Source organism: Trichechus manatus, unplaced genomic scaffold (genome assembly GCF_000243295.1).
Source record: "Trichechus manatus latirostris isolate Lorelei unplaced genomic scaffold, TriManLat1.0 scaffold00081, whole genome shotgun sequence".
Lineage (NCBI taxonomy): Eukaryota > Metazoa > Chordata > Mammalia > Sirenia > Trichechidae > Trichechus > Trichechus manatus.
The window spans coordinates 6,480,443-6,504,825 of NW_004444017.1; the positions used below are offsets into that span (position 1 = coordinate 6,480,443).

A 24,383-nucleotide genomic window follows, 5' to 3' on the forward strand; every position below is an offset into this window, starting at 1 on the left:
AATAATGTGAATACTGCTGATTGTTAATCATGTTAATACAGAAGAATTTGACTAGCTTCCAATGAAATCTAAAGAGAAAGCATTTATAAATTATTGTTGTAATAACCTCTTAATTCTTTGTGAGTCCAATGATATTTCTAACCTTTAAGCAGGTTGATACTTTAGGGAAAGTTTCAGAAACTCACCTTTCTCTCTAATAGCAGAAGCTTATAAATAGTCGTATAAATATAGTCACAACTTAGATTGTCATGGATAATCAAGAGAATCTGCATTTCCCTGTCAATATACTTAATTCCATATAAGACGATCATTGCTCATAGTTTTTGTGATCTGCAACCCACTGTGACAATTTTTTCCAGGAATTGAAATATGTAATCTAATTTTCTTAAAGTAACTGTGATGTAAAGAGAAAGTTTTATGACTCTACATGATCTTTTACGTGATTTTATTGTTATGACCAATGATGGCACATTAAATCATTTGTAAATCATATGCCAAGTCAACTAATTTATAATTTCTGCTTTTTTACTACAATATTCAGTGTAGGATTTTAGGAGGTGGGTATAAATAATAAATAACCTTATAAGCATGAAACTGGTGATATTGATATAAAAAAAATCAAATTGATTCTTTGCAAGAGAAGAAAAAACTAAGATAAACCTTAAATATAATTTTCAAGAGCCATGAAAATTAGAAACCAAAAAGAGAAACAATATATTTGAGAGTTTTAAAAGAATATAATGCTCTAAATTTGATAACCTCAGTGGAAAATGGATAATTAACTACAAAAATAAGAGAAATCTAAATTGTGCACGAGGGAATCTCAGCAGACCAATAATAGGGAAGAAGTGTTTTCACAAAAGGATCCCCATCAGAAGCTCCAGAGCCAGTTGGATTTACTCACAGGTAAAATTTTCTGAAGTTTCAAGGAAAGGATGATCTCCAAGCAATTTCAAAAATGAAGAAAGAAGTGGGAAGCTTACGCATTCAGTAATATAAATGTTAAGTTCTTAACACTAGGAAATAAAAGCCATCTCTCCACCAAAAGAATAATACATCATAACCCATCAAGGTTAATCCTAAGAATGGAATGCTAGTAGTATTGTTTTGGAAGTCTCGACCAGTGTAATATAACAAAAAAAGAAGTGGCAAATTTTTAGAATGTTTAACTTGGAAGAATATAAATCTGTTTTAAATGTCTATTCTTTAGAATTTAGTAATGATGCTCGGTAGCTACATCAGTATCATCTGGCATGCTTATAAAAATTGCCACTCTACGACTACCTCCATTAGAGTCTTTAAAGGTGATATCTGATGATCTGTAGTTGTAGAAGCTCTTCAGGTTATTCTCATGCATACTAAGATTTAAGAACCACTGAAAATAAACCCATTACAACAGCAGCAAAGCAAATTTTGAATAAACTTAACTAGAGCTGTGCATAAACAAACAAACCAAAAAACCAAAGCCATTGCTGTCAAGTCAATTTCAACTCATAGTGACCCCATAGGACAGAATAGAACTGCTCCATAGGGTTTCCAAGGAGTGGATGGTGGATTTGAACTGCTGACCTTTTGGTTAGCAGCCAGTCTCTTAACCATTGTGCCATCAGGGTTCCACTGAGTTGTGCATAGTATATAAGGGGAAAAAAAGCCACAATGCTATTAGTAGATACACATTTGTACAGTCTTGTGGAGATGGTGAGACCTATTTGCTCGTGGAAGGAAAGAGTAAAGTTAGATGCCTATATTCACCAAGATAAATGGAGAGTTTTTATAACCTTAGCCAAATTTTAGTCTAAAACAACAGGTGAATGTAAAGTATTGTAAAATAGGAGCAATCAAGTGACTAGCCCTACAGTATATTAACAGATAATTCAGTATGTTAAAAGCATTGTCAGTGGGCCTTCATGTAATAGACCCCAAAACCCTTTGCCTTCAAGTTGACTCCAACTCATAGTGACCCTATAGGACAGAGTGGATCTGCCCCATAGGGTTTCCAAGGAATGGCTGGTGAATTTGAACTCCCAACCTTTTGGTTAGTAGTTGAGTTTTTAACCTCTGCGCCACCAGGGCTCCTTTAATAGACCAGTTAGAGTGAATGGTTTTGCTTAAGGCTGTACAGATTTATCAAATGTTAGGTATATTTGCACTTGGCATCCACCAATTGAGTTCTGTGTTCATTAACAGTTAATTGTAACATTTTTACAAACCTGTTCGTGCTTGTTGTACTTATTATTGTAACTGGACAGTTAGTTGTCTTGAAACCAATAAAATATGAGCATAAAAAGTTTCTATAGAAAGTCTTTTAAAAAATCAGTAAAGATGAGTTGCTTTTAAAAAGTGTACTGTCAGATCAGTGTAAAACAACTGAAAGATTAGGTTAGGGGGAAACATTAAAATGCAGAAAGTTTCTGCATTTGTTTTGCAAACGTCCTTAAGTTCTCATTTCACTTAAAAAAGCAGAAACAAACTAGAAAACCAGATGAAGGCTGAAGAGGGTGGTTTAAGTGAAAGTATCACAGAACCCCCATCTGTGAAACCATAATCAAAGGAAAGAAGGACCTTGGCCTTACATCATAGGTTTGGTGAATGCAATTACATTTATACATTAAATTAAAATACATGTTAGAGGCTTTTTTTTAAAATTCCTTGCTTTTAACTGACTGTTACTCTACCACTTTCCATCCTAATTGCATAGCCCAAGAGTGATTGTGTTCTATTAATGAAAAGCCAGTGATTCAGATGTGAAAATTGAAATAGATCCGTGGAACAGAATGTGTTGCTCACAAATAGACTCTGTGATATATTAAAATATAGTACGTAAAGGAAGCAGTATACAAAGGGTTAATGTGGTGTAGTGGAAGTGAATTGTGGCATTGCCCACAATTAATTAATTGCCCATTACTTAATTTCTCTGATTTGTATTTTCTTATCAGTAAAATGAAATGCTATCACTTCACTGAAGTTTCTGTGAGAATTAAAGAATGAACCCATGTTAGTGTACCTAGCACAGTACTGAGTAATCAGTAGGCGCTCACTTCCCTTCATAGTTTATGGTGACAGATAATTGATGAGATATCTTGATAGAAAACTAAATCCACATTTCTTGACAAACTAAATGTAAGTCAGAAGAGAGCTAAGCACATTTGATGAGTCTTTGGAGGTATGATGGCCCTCTAAATTTTGAAATAATAAAAAAATCAGAAAGTAAGGCCTGCTCTGACCATTTGACTTTTATGATGAAGTTTAAATAAATGGAAAAAATAAACTAGTGAAAGTATTTATGTGGCAACTGGTTTTAAAAGTATTTATAGCTAGTCTTATGGACAGTAATATTTAGACAGCTTATAAACATTAGGTCCTAAATAGATACACTGATTAGGGTATAGATGGTTCACACAACATGATAACAAAATATGTAAGGAAACACGTTTACCCTCCTTGTCAGGAATACCACCTTCCTCATTAATCTTTTATCCAGTTTCACAAAGTTGATGTGAAGCTGATATTTGCCTCTTGCTAACAACATTGCAAACTGGTACAGTTCCTTTGGATGACAGTTCCATGGTAAGTTTTTATGTTCATTTAAAGTTGAAGAGATCTTCCTATTGGGGTCTTGAAGCTTATAAAGGAGATTTTCATAGGCATATTTGAAGAAACAGCTAGGGTAGCTTTAGGACGAAGCTACTTAGTTTCATGACACCTTTTGATAATTGGGATTTCATTTGCACTTGGACCCAGTAATTCTGTATCTTAGATACAGAAAAGCCTTCTAAAGCTACTCTCTCATTAAATCTACCACCATTGCTTTGTGTAGTAGCTTTAAGAATATAAACCACCCCTTATTGTCACTGAGGTTTATCCATCCTTTGCTCTCTTTCTTACCTCATTGATACTTCACAGAGTCTCAAGATTTTGGATTAAGTAGTATCAAAACGAAACCCAAATATTTTGATATTGAAAGCACAGAAGTTAAACATTGTTCTAGCTGCACGGCTCTTGCTTACTGCCTCTTAATAGTAGATTGCAATGGTGAACCTGTGGGACTCAATCCACAAAAATTCCAAAACTTAGATGTACTAATAAATATTGGCCTCCAGAATAATTACCAAGCTTTAGCTAGCTCTTGAAACTCCTCCTTTGAAGAGATATTTCCTACAGCAGTCGCTTTCAAGCCACTTCAGTTTTCTCAGAACACTAATCTTTTCTTTTTCTCACTCCTACTTTGGTTCCCACCCTTGAGGCTGCTCTCACTTGTCACTACTTATCATCACTGATCTGGCTTTTAAAGGGGAGGTTTACCTCCAGCTGCTCGCAGTACCCTTTTAAATCCATTGCCTTCAGCTGAAGGTGATCAAACATGACTTTGCCTTAATAATTTGGACCAGAACTTATTTTTTTATGTTTAAACCATTAAGGAAGCTTTTTGCCAGTGAATAAAACTACCAAAGAAGACACTTAGTTGTCTGCTTATAAGTTCTTCTTTATTTAAAAAAGAGAGAGAGAATCAACTGGCTTGGTACCTTGTGGAGTTTAATAATCATTCTCACTGACTGTCCTGAGGATACCTTTGGCCTCCATCTTAGGTAAAGCTATCACCCGGGTACCTTAACGGCATCCATCCATTCGCTCTTCTGCTGACAGCAGCAGTAGCAGTAGCTGAGAACACCCTAATGTATCTTTTCCTCACTTCCAACTATAGGGAAAGCATCCATAGCACACAAAAGCAGAGTTACAACCCAGGTGGATGTCTGACCACCTGTCTGTCAATTCCGTCAAGCATGAGGTGAGCGTGAGAGTAGAGATAACAAGTTTTAAGTGTTCAAAAAGAATTGTTCCATTTGATATACTAATTTTAGTTCTGCTGCTTACCTTTGCATCATTTATCTCAAATCTTTATGGAGCGCTCTTATACATAAATACCTTTCTAAAAAGGAAAGAATTATAAAAGTCCAAATAAAACATGAAGTCTTATGGATCTTTACAGTCTCCTGGGGTGATAGATACATATATGTATTTAATCTAATATAGATGATCATTATAAGTACTATAGTAGATATAAGGTGCCCTGGTGGTGCAGTGGTTAAGCACTAAGCTGCTAATCAAAGGGATGGTAATTTGAACCCACCAGCTACTCTACAGGACAAAGATGTGGCAATCTGCTTCCATAAAGATTATAGGCTTAAAAACCATATAGGGCAGTTCTCCTCTGTCCTATAGGGTCACTATGAGTTGGAACCGACTTGACAGCAGTGGGTTTTGTTTTTGTTTTGTTTTGTTTTGTTTTATAACTGATAATGTATATAATAGAAGTTCGTGAATGCAAACATGGAAGGAATTACAGCTGGGCAAAGAAGGGAGAATTGAGGCAAGCAGGGCTGTGTTTGACCTGAGCTGAATAGCATGACTGAGATTTTCATGAGTGGACAATGAGGGTGGAGGAGTTGTGGCAGAGGGTATTCCACATTGCAGGAGTAACTTAAACAACAGCACAGAGGCAGGGAAGTGTATCATGTGGTCAGAGAACAGTGTATATTCACATGTGGCTGGGATGTAGAATTATGTTGTAATATATAGTGGACTCAGACCTCCAGCTTTTCAGTTAGCAGCCTTAGCATGTTAACCTTTTGCATCACCCAGGGAATTGTAGTTTTACTTTAGACCCTGTCATTGGCTGACCTGCTACTTTGTGGAGCCCTCTTACTGCCTGACATAATGTTTTCATGACTCTTACACTGAAGTGACACGATGGTATGTTATAGAAATTTTGTCAACTAAATATATTCTACTTTGAGCCTTGAAAAGGGAAACACTAATTTTTAAATTCGTATTTACTACAATATAGTTTAACATTTATATCTTTTTTCACCAAATTGGTGTTTTCTTGCCAGGAATTAAATTGCCCAACATTTAATTGCCTTTGGATTGGCAATTCTGTAATGACAGGCTTCTGGTCTCTCCAGTCACTTATTCCCCCTAGTGTCTCATTTTGGAATGGTCTTTGGTAATTGGTATCCAGCCAGAGTTGGTCCTCTCCACTGTCTTGTTACCTTGTCAGTTAACACTTCCTTGAAAGCTCCCTTTTTCCTGTTTTCTCTTCCTTGCCCTGGGCCGAGTCCTAAATGCCACTTCAGATTGCATAGTCAGTATTTACCAAAATTATAGCAAGCAAAAGCTTAGCATCAACCCCTAACAGTTCTTGTTTTAGTGATTCTTGGCTGTTGTTTCTTTCTTTTTTTTTTTTTTTTTTAATTCTGCTCTTTAGTCTTAGATACAAGTAACCAGGGTTTTATAAAGATTCTTAATACCTGTTATCATACCAAAAATTATGGAGAAAACCTTAGTGGTAACATGAGTTGTGCTTTTGTTTCAACAGCAGTCTTCAGGCCTATAAAGCCTACAGGCAGGGTTTCCGACCTATATTGGTCAACCAGGAGTCCAGTCTTACCGCCTCACAAACTCTTTTAATTGTGACTCCTGGGGAAAATAGCAGTGAAGAGAGACTGTCTCTCTGAAGTCTGGGATTAGGGCTGTAGTGGTTATTTCAGTCAAGAGACTCTGGACATTGCTAGGGAGCTCTTTGTGGTGGTACAGTCTCAAGTGTGCTTCTACAGTTGGTAAAGGTGCCAGTGAGTCTGATAATCTACCCTTGGGGGGTGGTGTGTGTGTAAGGGGTGTCATGGACACTGTGTAAACTAGATTCTGTTTATAATCCTTTAGAGGATTTCAAAATGGTGTTTCTAATTAGCTTCTCATTAAAATCCCCACCTTGATTTTAGCAGGCTGCTTTCTTGTCTACGAAGCATTTAAACACCAGTCCTTAACCCATTAGCAACTGACCCCTTTTAAAGAAAAAAAAAATTGCAGTGTAAGACTGTAAGATTTGTTTTTAAACTGTTCATCATTTTTGTTTGCTTTTTGCTTTTTGTTTATTTGGCTGTACTTGTTCTTTAATAGTTAAAACATTACCAAAAGTGTCTTCAGATAGTCCTGTCCTTTCTTTATACTTTCTTTACCTTGTGGTGGTGTAGGGCTATGAGTTAGCTGGGGATTTTAACATAGATTCTTGCTGCACAGCATAGTTTTGTTGTTTTAGATGTATGTGATGCAGTTTATATAAAATAATAATTGTTGATAATTATATCCGATGAGCCTACTAAAATTATAACACATTATGATGAAAGAGAAAAGAGCTTAAGAAATGTGAGACAAAGAGGTCTGCAACTAAACAGGTGTCTTCAACTGCCGGGAAAATACTGAGGTGGGAGACATTCTAGAGAAAGTGATCTGAGAACAGGGAGAGTTAAGACAGGTGGGCCAGTTGCATAGGGCCCCAACTGGGCAAAGGCAGTCAAGCCAAGGCCAGAATAGGTTGTTGACTCTCTTTCTTACTTCTCTCTACTAGATTTTACTCACTTAGCAGAGCCTTAAGTTTGTTTCTTTAAGATGCTGTAAATTCAGATTATTTTATCATATTTTATGTGCTTAGCTTAAATCCTAATGTATTTAAAAATCAACTAACTATAGAAGATAATCTTTATATATTTTTTAATGACATAGAGCCTGTTTAATAGAGTGACAGTCATTTACATTTACGGTTTTCCTGAGTTTTAAAGTTCTTGTTCATTGTTATCAAAATGCCTTAAATTCTTTTAATCAATTTTTAATACTTCACCGTAAAAATCCACAAGTTCTTTTTTGTACTTTTGACATATTTTAATTTTTTAAAATTTAACAGAGATCACTGAATATATAATGACAGAAAAAACCAAACACCCGTTGCTGTCGAGTCGATTCCGACTCATAGCGACCCTATAGGACAGAGTAGAACTGCCCCATAGGGTTTCCAAGGAGCAGCTGGTGGATTTGAACTGCCACTGTTTTGGTTAGCAACCTGCCTCTTAACCACTGCATCACCAGAGCCCCAATGACATAGTGGAGGAATTAAAAAGTTAATAAAAAATTAGTCATTTGGAACATGTAATACTAGTTGATTTCCTCAGTTAATTGGGGGAGGGGCTCTTCTCAATCCAAAAGAATCAAATGCTGTTATAGAAAACTTGGAGACTGTAGAAAGCTGTAGAAGTCATAATAATCCCACAATTTAGGAATTGTTACTCTTTACGTTTTTACATATTTGCTTCAGGCCTTTTTTCTATGCACGTATTACAAAACATACTGAATATTATTTTGTGACCTTGTGCTTTTCATGTAACGTTGTGAGCATTTTCATATATCACTTAAGTATTTACCAGAAACATAATTTTTAATGACCACATAATGATGGTTATGTAGTTTATGTAACCATTCTGTTAAACATTTGGTCTGTTTACAATTTTTTGCTATTTTAAAATAATACTGATTTAAACATACTTAAAGAATTTTTTTATGGTTTATCTCATTTTTAAGATAAAGTCACAGAAGTGTAATTACTCTGTTTAGGGTCTGCTTCAGAAAGGTCAAGCAGCCCTGGTGGTGCAGTGGTTAAAGCGCTCAGCTGCTGACCGAAAAGTCAGTGGTTCAAACCCACCAGCCACTCTGTGGGAGAAAGATGTAGCAATCTGCTTCTATAAAGATTACAGCCTTGGAAACCCTATGGGGCAGTTCTACTCTGTTTTATAGGGTCCCTAAGGTTGGAATCGACTCAACAGCTATGGGTTTGGTTTTCTGAAAGGTCACACAGCTTTGAAAACCCTACGGAGAGAAGTTCTACACTGGAACACGTGGGGTTGCAATGGTTTGAAATCCACTTGACAGCAACTGAGTTTTTGTTTTGATTTTATAGAAATTTGTGACTGTGTATCTTATTTTTAAGATAAAGTCACAGAAGTATAATTACTCTGTTTATGTTCTTGATACATATATGCAGTATGTCTTCCACAGGACTTGTACCCCAGCAGACTGATAGCGCTCATTTTACCACACTTAATAACACTTTTTATCATCTTGATAATTCTGTATGTGAAAAGTTAATTTTTATTTGTTTGATCGTTGATGTGCTTTATCAATCTTCTGTATATTGTGTAGTTCCTTTTGTTCTGCAGAGGAATATTATTAATTGATTTGTAAGATGTCTTTACATATTAAGAATAATAAATCTTTGTCCTGTTTGTTGCAGGTAGAATTATATAGATATTCTTAAGATTTATGTAGTTAGCTCTTTTTCCCTTTTTTCTCCCTTCCACTTAATATATGAAATGCTTCCCATGTTTGTTTACAGAATCAGACTTATATTCCTAAGTCGTTAACCTTCATTTCCTCAGTCCTTATTAAAATGCTGCTTTTATTTAATATCCCCTTATCTTAGTTTGAAGGAAATATATTTTACAACATGTTTAGACCTGAAGTCCTTTGGGTGGGGATAGAATACACATGCATTATCGTTATTATATATATAACTTACGTTTTCCTCTCCATTGTATTTGTGTCTAAAGCACTAAAATTTTCTAGAAGTGAAATAATTTCTTTGACAAGGTTCAATTTACCACTATCTCCCCTCTCCCCACCAGTTAGTCAGTTGATACCTTTATGGTATCTGCTTGGAGTCACTACATAGCTAAAAGGAACAAAGGTCATTTGGTTTAACAGTAGTTCATCACAAGTTCTCACCCAGGTGATCATGTTGCCAGAAAGTTTGTTTGAGTGAGGACCTGGGGGACTGGGGAGGGGGATGGGGAGGGCGAGCTTAGAACGCAGAGAAGTTGTATGACTGGCATTTAGTAGGCATTGACCAGATGTGCAATCTGCCAAGGAACTGTCCTTGCCAAATCCTCCTTTCAGAAACAACATCCATCATATCTCAACTGCCTGCTGTGTTTATAGGGTAAAGAAGATTTTAGAGAACTTTGTTTAATTCGACTTGGTCTAGTGAGACTATGTCCACAGTGTTATGTGTGCAATGATTTTGTCTGTCTATTTTCACTTTCCTGTTCATTCCACATTTTTATCTTGTACATATAAACTCTTTTAAAGTCAGGATCATAGAAACTTGAATGACAAATGACATTGAGAAGGTATACTGTCTATGCAAGACCACCTCTAAATTTTGAATTAAAAGAGAATCTAGTTTTAAGAACCATTAAAAAAATAATGTAAAATTTTCACCAGAAAATATTTTGGTGTTTAATGGTGTCTTAGTCATCTAGTGGTGCTATAACAAATACCACAAGTGGGATGGCTTTAACAAAGACAAGTTTATTCTCTCACAGTCCAGTAGGCTACAAGTCCAAATTCAGGGCATCAGCTCCAGGGGAAGGCTTTCTGTCTCCGTTGGCTCTGGAGGGAAGGTCCTTGTGATACATTAGTCTTCCCTTGGTCTGGGAGCATCTCAGCGCCGGAACCTCAGGTCTAAAGGACGCGCTCTGCTCCCGGCACTGCTTTCTTGATGGTATGAGGTTCCCATGTGTCTGCTTGCTTCTCTGTTTTATATCTCAAAAGAGATGGACTTAAGATAGTATCCAATCTTGTATACCTCATCAGTATAACTGCTGCTAATCCATTTTATTAAATCATAGTGATTGAATTTACAACACATAAGGAAATCACATTAGATTACAAAATGGTACACAATCATACAACACTGGGAATCATTACCCAGCCAAGTTGACAGATATTTTTGGGGGGCATAATTCAATCCATGACAAATGGTAACATGTAAATAGTAATCTGCATATATTTATCTTATTTTTCCCCTTATATCAAGACCACTTGTAACTTCCACACTGTAAAGCTTTTGAAGATTCATCTGATACAGAAGATTTTTTTTTAATTGTGAGAGTTTACAGTGCAAACTAGTTTCTCATTTAGCAATTAATACACAAATTGTTACATTGGTTGCCAAACCCACCATGTGTCAACACTCTCCTCTTCTCCACCCCAGGTTCCCTGTTTCCATTTGTCCAGTTTTCCTGTCCCTTCCTGCCTTCTTGTCTTTGCTCTTGGGCTGGTGTGCCCTTTAGTCTCCTATACATGATTGAACTATGCAGCATGTCTGTCACGTGTGTTATTGTTGGCCCTATACACCTCTCTAATCTTTGGCTGAAGGGTGAACCTCAGCAGTGACTTCTGTACTGAGTTAAAAGGGTGACCGGGGGACATAATCTCAGGGTTTCTCTAGTCTCTTTCAGACCAGCAAGCCTGGTCTTTTTTTTTCTTTTTGAGAATTTGAATTTTGTTCTACATTTTTCTCCCGCTATGTCCAGGACCCTCTGTTGTGAGCCCTGCTACTGCAGTCGGTGGTGGTAACCAGGCAAGATACAAAAGATTAAGTCTTCTTCCTGCTAAAAAGATCTGTTAAGAAAAGCTCCACATTCCTGATTAAATTTTACCTAGATTTGGGTAATTGAACTACACGTTTTCTCTGAGAGTAGCATGAATTTTACTGTCTCTGATTGCGCATAGTTCATTTTTCTGTCTCTCTGCAACGTACAGAGATGTTCTCTTATTGCAGGCAACAGTTATTACCTCTTTATTAACAATAAAAAAAAGTTTTAGCTTTCACATCAGAGCACAGGTTGATGGAACAAATTAAAGTGAACAACTTCAGTTCTAGACTAAACAGTGGCTTAGAACTAGTTATATGGAAAATATGTGATATAAGCTATTCATAAATTATGATGGTTATGGTTCTGTTTTTCTTCATTTACTTTTTTTTAGTGAAAGTATACACAGCCAATGATACTCCATTTCAAGAGTTTCTGCATATACAATTCAGTGTCGTTTTTATTCTTCAAGCTGTGCTACCATTCTTGCTATCCTTTTCCACATTATCCCACAACATTATCTTAAATTCACTGACCCCTAAGCTTCCCATCCAGCTTTTCATGTTGCTATTGTCAATTTGATCTCACATAGATACTTTTTAAAAAGAGGACAGTGTTCATAGGAGGAGGAAATGGATGTGTGGCTAATTGCCTCCTTGAACAACTGCCTCCTTTGCCACGAGACCAGAAGAACTGAATCGTGCCTGGCTACCATTAATGAAAATTTTGACTAAAGATTCTATAGAAGACTCCTGATCAAAAGGAAGGAAATGCAGAACAGAATTTCAAATTCTAATGGAATCCAGGCTTTTCTGGAGCCATGGAGCCTCAATAATCCCATGAGATCACCATGAGATATTCTTGAAATTTTAAACCAAAAATATCCCCTGCAGAGTGGACAACCCCGTGAAACCAAATGGGACTAATGAGGCACAGCAGTCCAGGGACAAGGGCCAGAAGGCAGAAGGGGACAGGAAAGCTGGTAATAGGGAACCCAGCGTTGAGTAAGGATAGTGTTGATGTGTTGTGAGGTTGTTAACCATGGTCATAGGGCAACATGTGTACTAACTGTTAAGTGAGAAACTATTTTGTTCTGTAAACTTTCATCTAAAGTGGGAATAGCAGCACAATTGGAAGAGCGTAGTCCATGTCACTGAACTGTGCATGTAGAAATTTTTGAAATGGTGTATCTTTGGCTATGTGTATTTTCACCCAAAAAAAAAAAAAGAAGTTGAGAAGGGAGACAGTTGACATGTTGTTGGGTTGTTAACCAATGTCATAAAACAACATGTGTACTGCTGTTTCGTGAGAAAGTATTTGTTCTGTAAGCATTCACCTGAAGTACAATTAAAAAAAAAAAAATCCTCTGCAGTCTTAACAACCAAACAGGAGTTTAGCTTAACTAGTAAAGAATGCCTGCCTTGAGCATTGTACTCTTTTCAGATCTGTATGGGATCAATTTGAGAACTGCAACGTGAAAGATTACATAGGAAACTTAGTGTGTAGTGAGTTTATGTTAATGGGGGAAGAACAACACCAAAAAGGAGGATGAGAATGGTTGTACAACTTGAAGAATATAATCGATGTTACTGAATTGTATGTGTAGAAATTGTTGGTTTGGTATATGTTCTGCTGTGTATATTCTGAACAACAATACAAATAAAATTAATTTAAAAACAGTTCAAAGCAGACCTTCTTTACTAATTAAAATAAGCTAATTTTTTGGTTCAAAGAAGAGTTCAGGGGGTAGTTTTCTTGAGTTGGGTTTCTTAGGCAATCACATTTCCATTCACCAACTGAAATCTTGATGTTGAGGTTGTTTGCATTTTAAAAAGGGGGAAAATTCTAGTTGATCTTTGAGTAATTATGAATTTCTTTCGCAGTCTCTTACATACCTTTTCTGTATCTTAAGCATAATGGTGGCTTCTCTCACCAAACGCCTAATCTTATTATTTGGCTAATGAAAAAAAGTCTAAAAGTTACGGGTTTCAAAGTCACACACATTTTTGAAATTGTGAGTCTTGTCTTCTGCCTAGTGACTGTCTTTCATCCTTAATATACTTAGATAAGGATGGTTTTTAAAACTTCACTTTTATCAAATATTAAACCTAAAAGAATGACGTATATCTCAACTGCCTCATTTTCTCTTCTTCTATCCACCATATTATTTCATTAGATTATCTCCTAAGGACTACAGCTTATATAATTATGTAAATCATTGGACCTAAAACTTTTACCCTGTTTTAAATCTCCACTGTGTGTGTATTTTTCTTTAAATTTGAAAACTTCATTTTTTAATTAATATGAAGTTCACACAGTATAAAATTAACCATTATAAAGTATACAATTCAGTGACGTTTAGTATGTTCACAGTATTGTACAACCATCACCCCACCTCTGTCTAGTTCTGAGACGTTTTCATTAATCTGAAAGGAAACCTCTGATCCATTAAGCAGTCACTCCCCATTCAGCCTTCTACCCAGCCCTTGGCAATCACTAATCTGTTTTTTGTCTCTATGGCTTTACCTATTCTGGATAGCTCATAGAAACAGACTCATACAATATGTGACCTTTGTGTGTGGCTTCTTTCACCTGGCAATAATGTTTTCTAGGTTCATTCACGTTTTAGCATGTGTCAGGACTTTATTCCAATTTTTTCACGTCCTCACCAACACTTGTTATTATCTGATATTTTTGTTTGTTTTGCTTTTATTTTTGTTGTAGTCATCTTCATGAGTGTGAAGTGGTATCTCATTGTGGTTTTCATTTGTATTTCCCTAGTGACTAATGATTTATCATCTCCTCAATGTTGGTGTGTTTACATGTTTACATATATCCGTGCATCCATATATATATATTTACAGATGATGAAATCGGGTGTATTTGCATTATCAATTCCTTGTCTATCCAGTATTATTTATTGACTAGACCAAATTTAATAAATAGAATTTTATTCAGAGCAAAGAACTCGTCTTGCATTATAGGTATTGACTTGATACGCTTATTGGCTTCTCATAGGAAACTCCTGTGCTTACCAGAATAGAAAAACAAAAGCGCAAAGAAGAGGAAGAAGAACGTCAAATTCTTCTAGCTGTGCAGAAGAAGGAGCAGGAACAGATGCTAAAGGAAGAGAGGAAACGGGAGTTGGAGGAAAAGGTCAAGGCAGTAGAAGGTATGTGCGCTTCCTGTGTAGTCCGGAGTGGTGTGTGTATTAATGGGATAGCCCTCCTGTGACCAAAGCCGAATCAAGCTAAGTCCCATCATTTATCTAAGCTATTTCTGGCAATGCCTATTTAAATATCTTGTGAATTGTTTTTTGGCGTGTTTGTTTATCTGTATCCAGCAGTCTTGTTGCCTCTGCATTCCTGCTAAAGCACTTGTATTTGTCATTCTTGCTGTGCCTTATAGTCTTGCTTGTTGCTCTGATCTCTGCTATATCCCACTTGTAGAATAGAAGAAAGTAGTAAGGTATCAAAGCCAGCTAATCTCACAGACCACCAGTCGTCTGTCAGTTTGTCATACTATGGTGGCTTGCATGTTGCTGTGATACTGGAAGCAATGCCGCTGGTATTTCAAACACCAGCAGGGTCACCCATGTTGGTCCGGTTTCACTGGAGCTTCCAGATTAAGATAGACTAGGATGAAGGACTTGGTGATCTACAAAAATTGGACATTGAAAACCTTATGAACAGAAATGGAATGTTGTCTGATACATTGCCAGAAGATGAGCCCTTCACGTCAGAAGGCACTCAACAATACAACTGGGGAATAGCTGTCTCCACAAAGTAGAGTCAACCTTAATCATGTGGAGGGAGTCAAGCTTTTGAGACCTTCATCAAACGATGTATTGCACTGGGCAAATCTGCTGCAAAAGACCTCTTTAAAGTGTTAAAAAGCAAAGATGTCACTTTGAGAACTAAGGTGTGCCTGACCCAAGCTGTGGTATTTTCAGTCGCCTCATATGCATGGGAAAACTGTACACTGAAAAAGGAGGGCCGAAGAAGAACTAATGCCTTTAAATTATGGTGTTGGCCACAACCGGACTAAACCAAAACTAAAAAGTTTCCTGAATACAGTCAAACACTTTGAGGGACAGAGCTGCAGGGACAGGAGTCTGGGGACCATGCTTTCAGGGGACATCTAGGTCAATTGGTACAACAAAGCTTATTAAGAAAACGTTCTGCATCCTACTTTGGTGAGTGGCATCCGGGATCTTAAAACCTTGCAAGCGGGCATCTAAGATGCATCAGTTGGTCCCAACCACCTGGAATAAAGGAGAATGAAGAACACCAAAGACATAAGGGAAGTATTAGCCCGAGAGACAGGAAGGGCCACATAAACCAGAGACTTCATCAGCCTGAGACCAGAAGAACTAGACGGTGCCCGGCTACCACCAATGACCTGCCTGACAGGGAACACAACAGAGAGTCCCAGATGGAGCAGGAGAGAGGTGGGGTGCAGAACTCAAATTCTAGTAAGAAGACCAGACTTTATGGTCTGACTGAGTGAGAGTGGAGGAACCCCAGAAAGCATGGCCCCTGGATTCTCTATCAGCCCTGAACTAAAACAATTTCCAAGGCCAACTCTTCAGACAGGGATTGGACTGGACTGTGGGACATAAAGTGATACTCGTGAGGAGTGTGCCTCTTAGCTCAAGTAGATACAAGAGACTAAACAGGCAGCTTCTGTCTGGAGGTGAGATGGGAAGGTAAAGAGGGTTAGGAGCTGGTTGAATGGACATGGGGAATCGGGTGGAAAGGAGGAGTGTGCTGTCACAGTATGGGGAGAGCAATTACAGTCACATAACAATGTATGTATAAATTTTTGTATGGGAAAAAATAAAAAATGATGGTGTTGGCAGAGAACATTGAATATACTGTGGACTGCAAGAAGAACAAACAAGTCTTGTGTTAGAGGAATCACAGCCAGAGCACCCCTTGGACACAAGGATGGCGAGATTTTGTCATCCTTTACGTACTTTGGACATGTTACCAGGCGGGACCAGTCCTTGGAGAAGGGCATCATGCTTGGTAAGGTAGAGGGTCCACAAAAAAGAGGAAGACCCACGCAAAATGGATTAACACAGTGGCTGCAACAGTGGGCTCAAACATAGCAGCAACTGTGAGAATAGCGTAGGACTGGGCAATGTTTCATTCTGTTGTACATGAGGTCACCATGAATTGGAACCAACTCTATGGCACCTAAGAACAACAAGAGCAGTGTCACAGAAATATTTTGGATGCAAATGAGAATACCTTAGAAAAGCCTTAAGAGTTTCTTCTTGTTGTTATGACACTATAAAAATCTAAAATATTAACGTTAATATTACTAGGGTGAAGTACTTGTCTTAGACCCAAGTTCAGGTGTTGGTCGAATGAGATTTTTCTTTTTTTACATTTAAACTTACAGGATTTATTTCTTGAGAGGAAAATGTAGTGAAGAAAGAATTTAACACCAGTTTTTGTGATCAGTTATGTTAATTTTAAAATTTGTAGTGTGTAAGTGGTAATCTTAAGCTAAAACACTCTGATGAAATGAAGTGAGTTAATAAACGTTGCCAGAAATTCAAGCTGAATTCAGAAGAGGATGTGGAATGAGGGATGTCATTGCTGATATCGGATTGACCCTGACTGAAAGCAGAGAATACCAGAAAGATGTTTACCTGTGTTTTATTGTCTGTGCAAAGGCATTCGACTGTGTGGATCATAACAAATTATGGATAACATTGCAAAGAATGGGAATTCCAGAAAAGTTAATTGTGGTCATGAGGAACCTGTACAAAGATCAAGAAGCAGTTGTTCAAGCAGAATAAGGGGACACTGCATGGTTTAAATTCAGGAAAGGTGTGCGTCAGGGTTGTGTCCTTTCACCATGCTTATTCAATCTGTATACTGAGCAGATAATCCAAGAAGCTGGACTATATGAAGAAGAACGGGGCATCAGGATTGGAGACAGACTCATTAACAACCTGCGTTATGGAGATGACAAAACCTTACTTGCTGAAAGTGAAGAGGACTTGAAGTGCTTACTGATGAAGATCAAAGACCACAGCCTTTGGTGTATCTTACACCTCAACATAAAACAAAATTCCTCACAGCTGGACCAATAAGCATCATCATGAAAAACAGAGAAAAGATAAAGTTGTCAAGGATTTCATTTTACTTGGATCCACAATCAAAACCCATGGAAGCAGCAGTCAAGAAGTCAAACAACACATTGCATTGGGCAAATCTGCTGCAAAAGACCTCTTTAAAGTGTTAAAAAGCAAAGGTGTCAACTTTAAGGACTAAGGTACGCCTGACCCAAGCCATGGTGTTTTCAGTCACCTCATGTGCATGTCAAAGCTGGACAATGAATAAGAAAGACCAAGGCCTTTCAGTTATGGTGTTGGTGAAGAATGTTGAATATACCAGGGACTGCCAAAAGAATGAACAAATCTTATTTTGGAAGAAGTATAGTCAGAATGCTCCATAGAAGGAAGGATGACGAGACTTCATCTCACATACTTTGGACATGTTATCAGGAGGGTCCAGTCCCTGGAGAAGGACATCATGCTTAGTAAACTAGAGGATCAGCAAAAAACAGGAAGACCCTCAAGGAGATGGATTGACACAGTGGCTGCAACAGTGGGCTGAAGCATAGCAACGATCATGAGGATGGCACAGGACCGGGCAGTGTTTCATTCTGTTGTACATAGGGTCGCTGTGAGTTGGTCCATTACGTCTTTGGACTAATCTTTCCCTTGTGTCTTTGATTTTCTTCATTCTCCCTTATTCCAGACAGGGTGGGACCAGTGGAGTATCTTAGATGACTACGCACAAGCTTTTAAGATCCCAGATGCTACTCACCAAAGTAGGATGTAGAACATTTTCTTTATAAACTGTGTTATGCCAGTTGAGCTAGATGTCCCCCAAGACCATGGTCCCCTGCCCTCAGCCCAGTAACTCAGTCCCTCATGGAGTTTGGGTATGCCTGTGAAGCTTCCATGACTTTACCTTGGTCAAGTTATGCCGACTTCCCCAGTACTACCTACTGCTTTACCCTTCACCAAAGTTACCACTTTTGTATTGTCTAGTTAGTGTTTTTCCCTCCCTGCCTTCCCCTATATCCATCAAAGATTGTTTCTTTCTGTGTGTAAACCTTTTCATGAGTTTTTATGATAGTGATCTCTTACAGTATTTGTCCTTTTGTGATTGACTTATTTCAGTCAGCATAATACCCTCCAGATCCATCCACACGTTGTGAGATGTTTCACAGACTCATTGTTGTTCATTATCATTGTGTAGTATTCCGTTGTGTGTATGTACCATAACTTGTTTACCCATTCGTTGATGGGCACTGAGGTTTCCATCTTTTGTGCTGTTGTGAATAATGCTGCCGTGAATATGAATTCAGCATTATCTATAAATATGTATAAATACACCCCCCACCAAGTGAAATTCATACCAGGTATGTAAGGATGATTCAGCATTAGAAAATCAATCAACGTAATGATATTTTTCTTTTGCTTATAGTGCTGCAAAGCAAAGGATGAGTTCTTGGATAACAGTTGTATTTGTAGGCTGAACCTTATAAATCATGTGGTAGAGATCATTTGGCTTGGTTGAATGCTGACCTAGGTTCATCTTTTATAAGATGTGTTGAGCCTTTTTTATTTCTAAGTAAAACAGCATAAATATGAATTTGACTTTTTCAGTGTAATATTTCAGTATTTATGGCTCGATTATGTGCTTTTTCCTCCCGTTTCTAAGTAATACCTTCTGTTTCCTATTGGGTTTCCTAACCCCACTCCTACATGGATCATTTAGTCCTACTGTATTTAATCTAACAAGTTTAACCTGTACCATAGTAGGTAGTATATCCTGCTTTTAAGGTTTTGCCTATGTTTTATTTCCAATACTAGATTTAAATTAAAGACAGTAATTACAACTTTTGTTTCTTGGTATTATTCACTGGAGTGCTTTATTTAATGGGTACACTATTGTATTATGATGTTTAATTTATACAGACAGGTCCAAACTTATTTTATGGTTTAATTTCTGTAACCGTAAGATGAATAATGCCTGTATTATATCTTTTTTTTTGGAGTACCTATTCTCTCTCATGCATTGCTCTAGGAATACAGCAATGAATAAAATAAATTACTGCTTTCATGGAGTTTACATTCCAGCATAAATAAATAATAAAACCAAACCCACTGCTATCAAATCAATTCTGACTCATTAGTGACCCCACAGGACTGAGTAGAACTGCCGCATAGGATTTCCAAGGCTGTAAATCTTTATGGAAGCAGACTGCCACATCTTTCTCCCACGGAGCTGCTAGTGGGTTCGAACTACTGACTTTTTGGTTGGCATCTGAATGCTTTAACCACTGCATCACCAGGGGTCCTAAGTAAATAATAATAACTGAGGGTTTTTTAATGTAATTTTTTTTTTTAATGTAAGACTTGACTCCTCAGATTCCAGAACAAGAAGAAATGATAAAGTCAGTAAACAAATAAAAATGACACGTATACATACGATGCTATATTACAGAACATACGACACAAAGATGTTTTAAACAACCACTTTGGAAAACAGATTACCTATGAAGGATGTTCTGTAATATTGATAGCCTATTTCTCAGGAACAACAATAAGTTTCAGGTGCTAAGAGGAAATATCTGTCAACCTAGAGTTCTATAGCCAGCTATTATTCAAACATGATAGTGAAACAATGGCATTTTTTAGCCAAATGTTAAGAGAATTAGAACTTCATAACTTTGGGGACCACTATTTGCTTACTACAGGAGTATGTTGTTGTTAGTTGCTGTTGAGTTGTGTTGAATTTTAACTCATGGTGATCCCGTGTGTTATAGAGTAGAACTGCTCCATAGAGTTTTCTTTGCTATAATCTTAATGAAGGCAGATAGCTAGGCCCTTTCTTCTGTGGTACCACTGGGTGGGTTTTTACCACCAATCTTTATTTAGGTTAGTAGTTGAGCACAGACCATTTGTGCCACCTAGAGACTGTAAGAAGAATGAACTAAAACCAACAAGGGAGGAGTAATATACTAGAAGACAGGGCGTACAAAGAAACTGATAAACGTGGGTAGGTCTATTCAAAAATTGACTGTACAAGCTAGATGGTGCCTGGCTACCACCACTGACTGCTGTGACCAGGACCACAACAGAGGGTTCTGGACAGAGTTGGAGAAGGATGTAGAACAAAATTCTAACTAACAAAAAAAAGACCAGATTTACTGGCCTAAAGGAGACGGGAGAAACCCCGAGAGTATGGCCCCCAGACACCCTTTTAGCTCAGTGGTGAAGTCATTTCCGAGGTTCACCGTTTGGCCGGGGAGTGGACAGCCCCGTAAAACCAAATGGGACTAATGAGGCACAGCAGTCCAGGGACAGGGACTAGAAGGCAGAATGGGACAGGAAAGCTGGTGATAGGGAACCCAAGGTTGAATAAGGAGTGTTGACATGTCGTGGGGTTGTTAACTATTGTCATAGGGCAACGTGTACTGTTTAATGAGAAACTATTTTGTTCTGTAAACCTTCATCTAAAGTGAGAATAGCACAATTGGAAGAGCGTAGTCAATGTCACTGAACTGTGCATGTAGAAATTTTTGAAATGGTGTATCTTTGGCTATGTATATTTTCACAAAAAAAAAAAAAAAGTCAAGAAGGGAGAGGATTGACATGTCGTGGGGTTGTTAACCAGTGTCATAAAACAATACGTGTATTACTGTTTCGTGAGAAACTATTTGTTCTGTAAACCTTCACCTGAAGTACAATTTAAAAAAAAAATTGACTGTACAAAACAATAAAAAAAATTACAGATTTGGGAGTATACAAAACAGTATAGTATTAAAATATTGGATAATACAGTTAAACTTGTGAGAGCTAAAACTCAACCGGACTCTCTTGTTTTTCCAGGCACCTTTGACAAAGTGCAGTTCTACCTTTTTTCTGTCGTTCGTTTTAGTGGAAAATATTTTAGTTTTCCTTCTCTGACAGGTTTCTGCCTTATACAGGTTCCAGCTTTCGCAGATTTTACTGTAGTAACCTAACACTGGACAATGTCATCGAGGTAAAGCTTCCTAAAACATTCTACTTAATGGAGAAGCATTAGAAGTATTCCCTTTTAAGTCAGGAGGAAAACAAGGATTTCCTCTATCATTACTTCTTTTTTGCATATATTATTGTAGAATTTTATTCTCTTGTTGTTATTTGCTTTTGAGTCATCTCTGACTCATGGCGACCGTATGTATAACAGAACAAAACATTTGCCTGGTCCTATGACGTCTTTTATTCTCCACAAAGAATGCAAATAGTTTAAAGAATGTATAGCATCTTCCAAGAAACTGCTATAATAAGAATTCAGCCAAGTACCTGAATTCACTATCATTATACAAATACCAATATGAATACTTTTTCTTAAAAAAAGTATAGCAGTGATCATTCCTAATATTCAGATGATGTTCTCTAAATATACTTTACCATCAAAAGGAACCAAGCAAGACTCTGGAGAAATGGTTGATTCCAGTATAGGGGCAGGAAAAAAGATGAGCCTAGACTGTCTTGTAACAGGAATCATGAAAGATTCCTAGAAGTTTTAGCAAAAAAATGTCGAAGCCAACCTGAAGGGTCTCTCACTGGCCTAAGATAAGACACTTTCAGCATTTTATTTATTTATTTTTAATTTTTCTTTTTTTAAATTGTTGTAGTTAAATGAAGTTTACATTTCAAGTTAGTCTCCCATACAAAATTTTTTTTATATACATTGTTATGAGACCCTAATTGCTCACCCCATTCTGCGACAGCAACTCCTCCTTTCCGCCCGATTCCCCATGACCATTCAACCAGCTCCTAACTCTCTACCTTCCCATCTCACCTCTGGACAGAAGCTGCCCCTTTGGTCTCTTGTATCTACTTGACTAAGAGGCACACTCTTCACTAGTATCACTTTATGTCCCCCAGTCCAGTCCAATCCCTGTCTGAAGAGTTGGCCTCGGAAATTGTTTTAGTTCTGGGCTGATAGAGAGTCCAGGGGCCATGCTTTCTGGGGCGCCTCCAGTCTCAGTCAGACCATTAAGTCTGGTCTTCTTACTAGAATTTGAGTTCTGCACCCCATCCTTCTGCTCTATCAGGGACCCTCTGCTGTGTTCCCTGTCAGGACGTTCATTGGTGGCAGCCAGGCACCGTCTAGTTCTTCTGGTCTCAGGCTGATGAAGTCTCTGGTTTATATGGCCCTTTCTGTCTCTTGGGCTAATACTTTCCTTGTGTCTTTGGTGTTCTTCGTTCTCCTTTACTCCAAGTGGTTGGGACCAATTGATGCATCTTAGATGGCCGCTTGCAAGCTTTTAAGACCCCAGACACCACTCAACCAAAGTAGGATGCAAAACATTTTCTTAATAAGCTTTGTTACGCCAGTTGACCTAGATGTCCCCTGAAAGCATGGTCCCCAGACCACCTATCCCTGCTACTCTGTCTCTCAAAGTATTTGATTGTATTCAGGAAACTTCGTAGCTTTGGTTTAGTTCAGTTGTGCTGACTTCTCCTGTAGTGTGTGCTGTCCTTCCGTTCACCTAAGATGATTCTTACCTACTTAGTGAATAACCCTTACCCTCCCTCCCCACCCCCGTAACCATCAAAGAATGTTTCCTTCTGTATTTAAACCTTTTCTTGAGTTCTTATAATAGTGGTCTTATACAGTATTTGTCCTTCTGTAACTGACTAAATTCACTCAGCATAGTAAGTTCCAGTTTCCACTATGTTGTACGATGTTTCACAGCTTCATCGTTGTTCTTTATCGTTGTGTAATATTCCATTACATGGATATACCATAATTTGTTCATCCATTCGTCCATTAATGGGCACATGGGTTGCTTCCATCTTTTTGCTGTTGTAAACAGTGCTGCAGTGAACATGGATGTGCATGTATGTATTCGTGTGACGGCTCGTTTCTCTAGGATATATTCCAAGGAGCGGGATAGCTGGATCATATGGTACTTCTATTTCTAGCTTTTTAAGGAAGTGCCAAATCGATTTCCAAAGTGGTTGTAGCATTTTCCATTCCCACCAACAGTGTATAAGTGTTCCAGTCTCTCCACAACCTCTCCAACAGTTATTATTTTGTGTTTTTTTGGATTAATGCAAGCTTTGTTGGGGTGAGATGATATCTCATTATAGTTTTGATCTGCATTTCTCTAATGGCTAATGATCGTGTGCATTTCTTCATGTGTCTGTTAGCCGCCTGAATATCTTCTTTGGTGAAGTACCTGCTGATATCCTTTGCCCATTTTTTAATTGGGTTATTTGTCTTTTTCTTGTAGAGGTTTTGCAGTATCTTGTAGATTTTAGCGATTAGACACTGATCGGATTTGTCGTAGCCAAAAATTTTTTCCCAGTCTGTAGGTTGTCTTTTGACTTTTTTGGTGAAGTCTTTTGATGAGTATAAGTGTTTGATTTTTAGGAGCTCCCATTTATCTAGTCTCTCTTCTGGAGCTTGTGCATTGTTACTTATGGTTCGTATTGTTTTTATGCCATGTATCAGGGCTTCTAGCGTTGTCCCTATTTTTTCTTCTACGATCTTCATTGTTTTCAATTTTATATTTAAGTCTTTGATCCATTTTGAGTTAGTTTTTGTACATGGTGTGAGGTATGGGTCTTGTTTCAGTTTTTTGCATGTACATATCCAGTTATGCCAACACCGTTTATTAAAAAGACTGTCTTTTCCCCAATTAATGGATTTTGGGCCTTTGTCAAATACTAGCTGCTCATAGGTGGATGAGCTTATATCTGGAGTCACAACTCTATTCTGTTGGTCTGTGTATCTGTTGTTGTACCAGTACCAGGCTGTTTTGACTACCGTATGTAAGGCCTCCCACTTTGTTCTTCTTGAGTAATACTTTATTTATTCAGGGACTCTTCCCTTTCCAAATGAAGTTGGTGATTTGTTTCTCCATCTCATTAAAAAATGCTGGTGGAATTTGGATCGGGATTGCATTGTATCTGCAGATTGCTTTGGGTAGAATTGACATTTTTACTATGTTGAGTCTACCTATCCATGAGCAAGGTATATTTTTTCCACTTATGCAGGTCTCTTTTAGTTTCTTGCAGTAGTGTCTTGT

General features: G+C 37.7%; 1 protein-coding gene across 1 annotated transcript in view; it reads left to right on the plus strand.

The window, feature by feature from the left end:
- LOC101356136 (cat eye syndrome critical region protein 2) overlaps window positions 1-24,383 on the plus strand; it is a 191,008-nt gene that overhangs the window by 136,645 nt on the left and 29,980 nt on the right. The window contains 2 exon segments of the mRNA XM_012556899.1: window positions 4,703-4,786; window positions 14,280-14,433. Of these exon segments, the coding sequence (XP_012412353.1) occupies window positions 4,703-4,786; window positions 14,280-14,433 (238 nt within the window).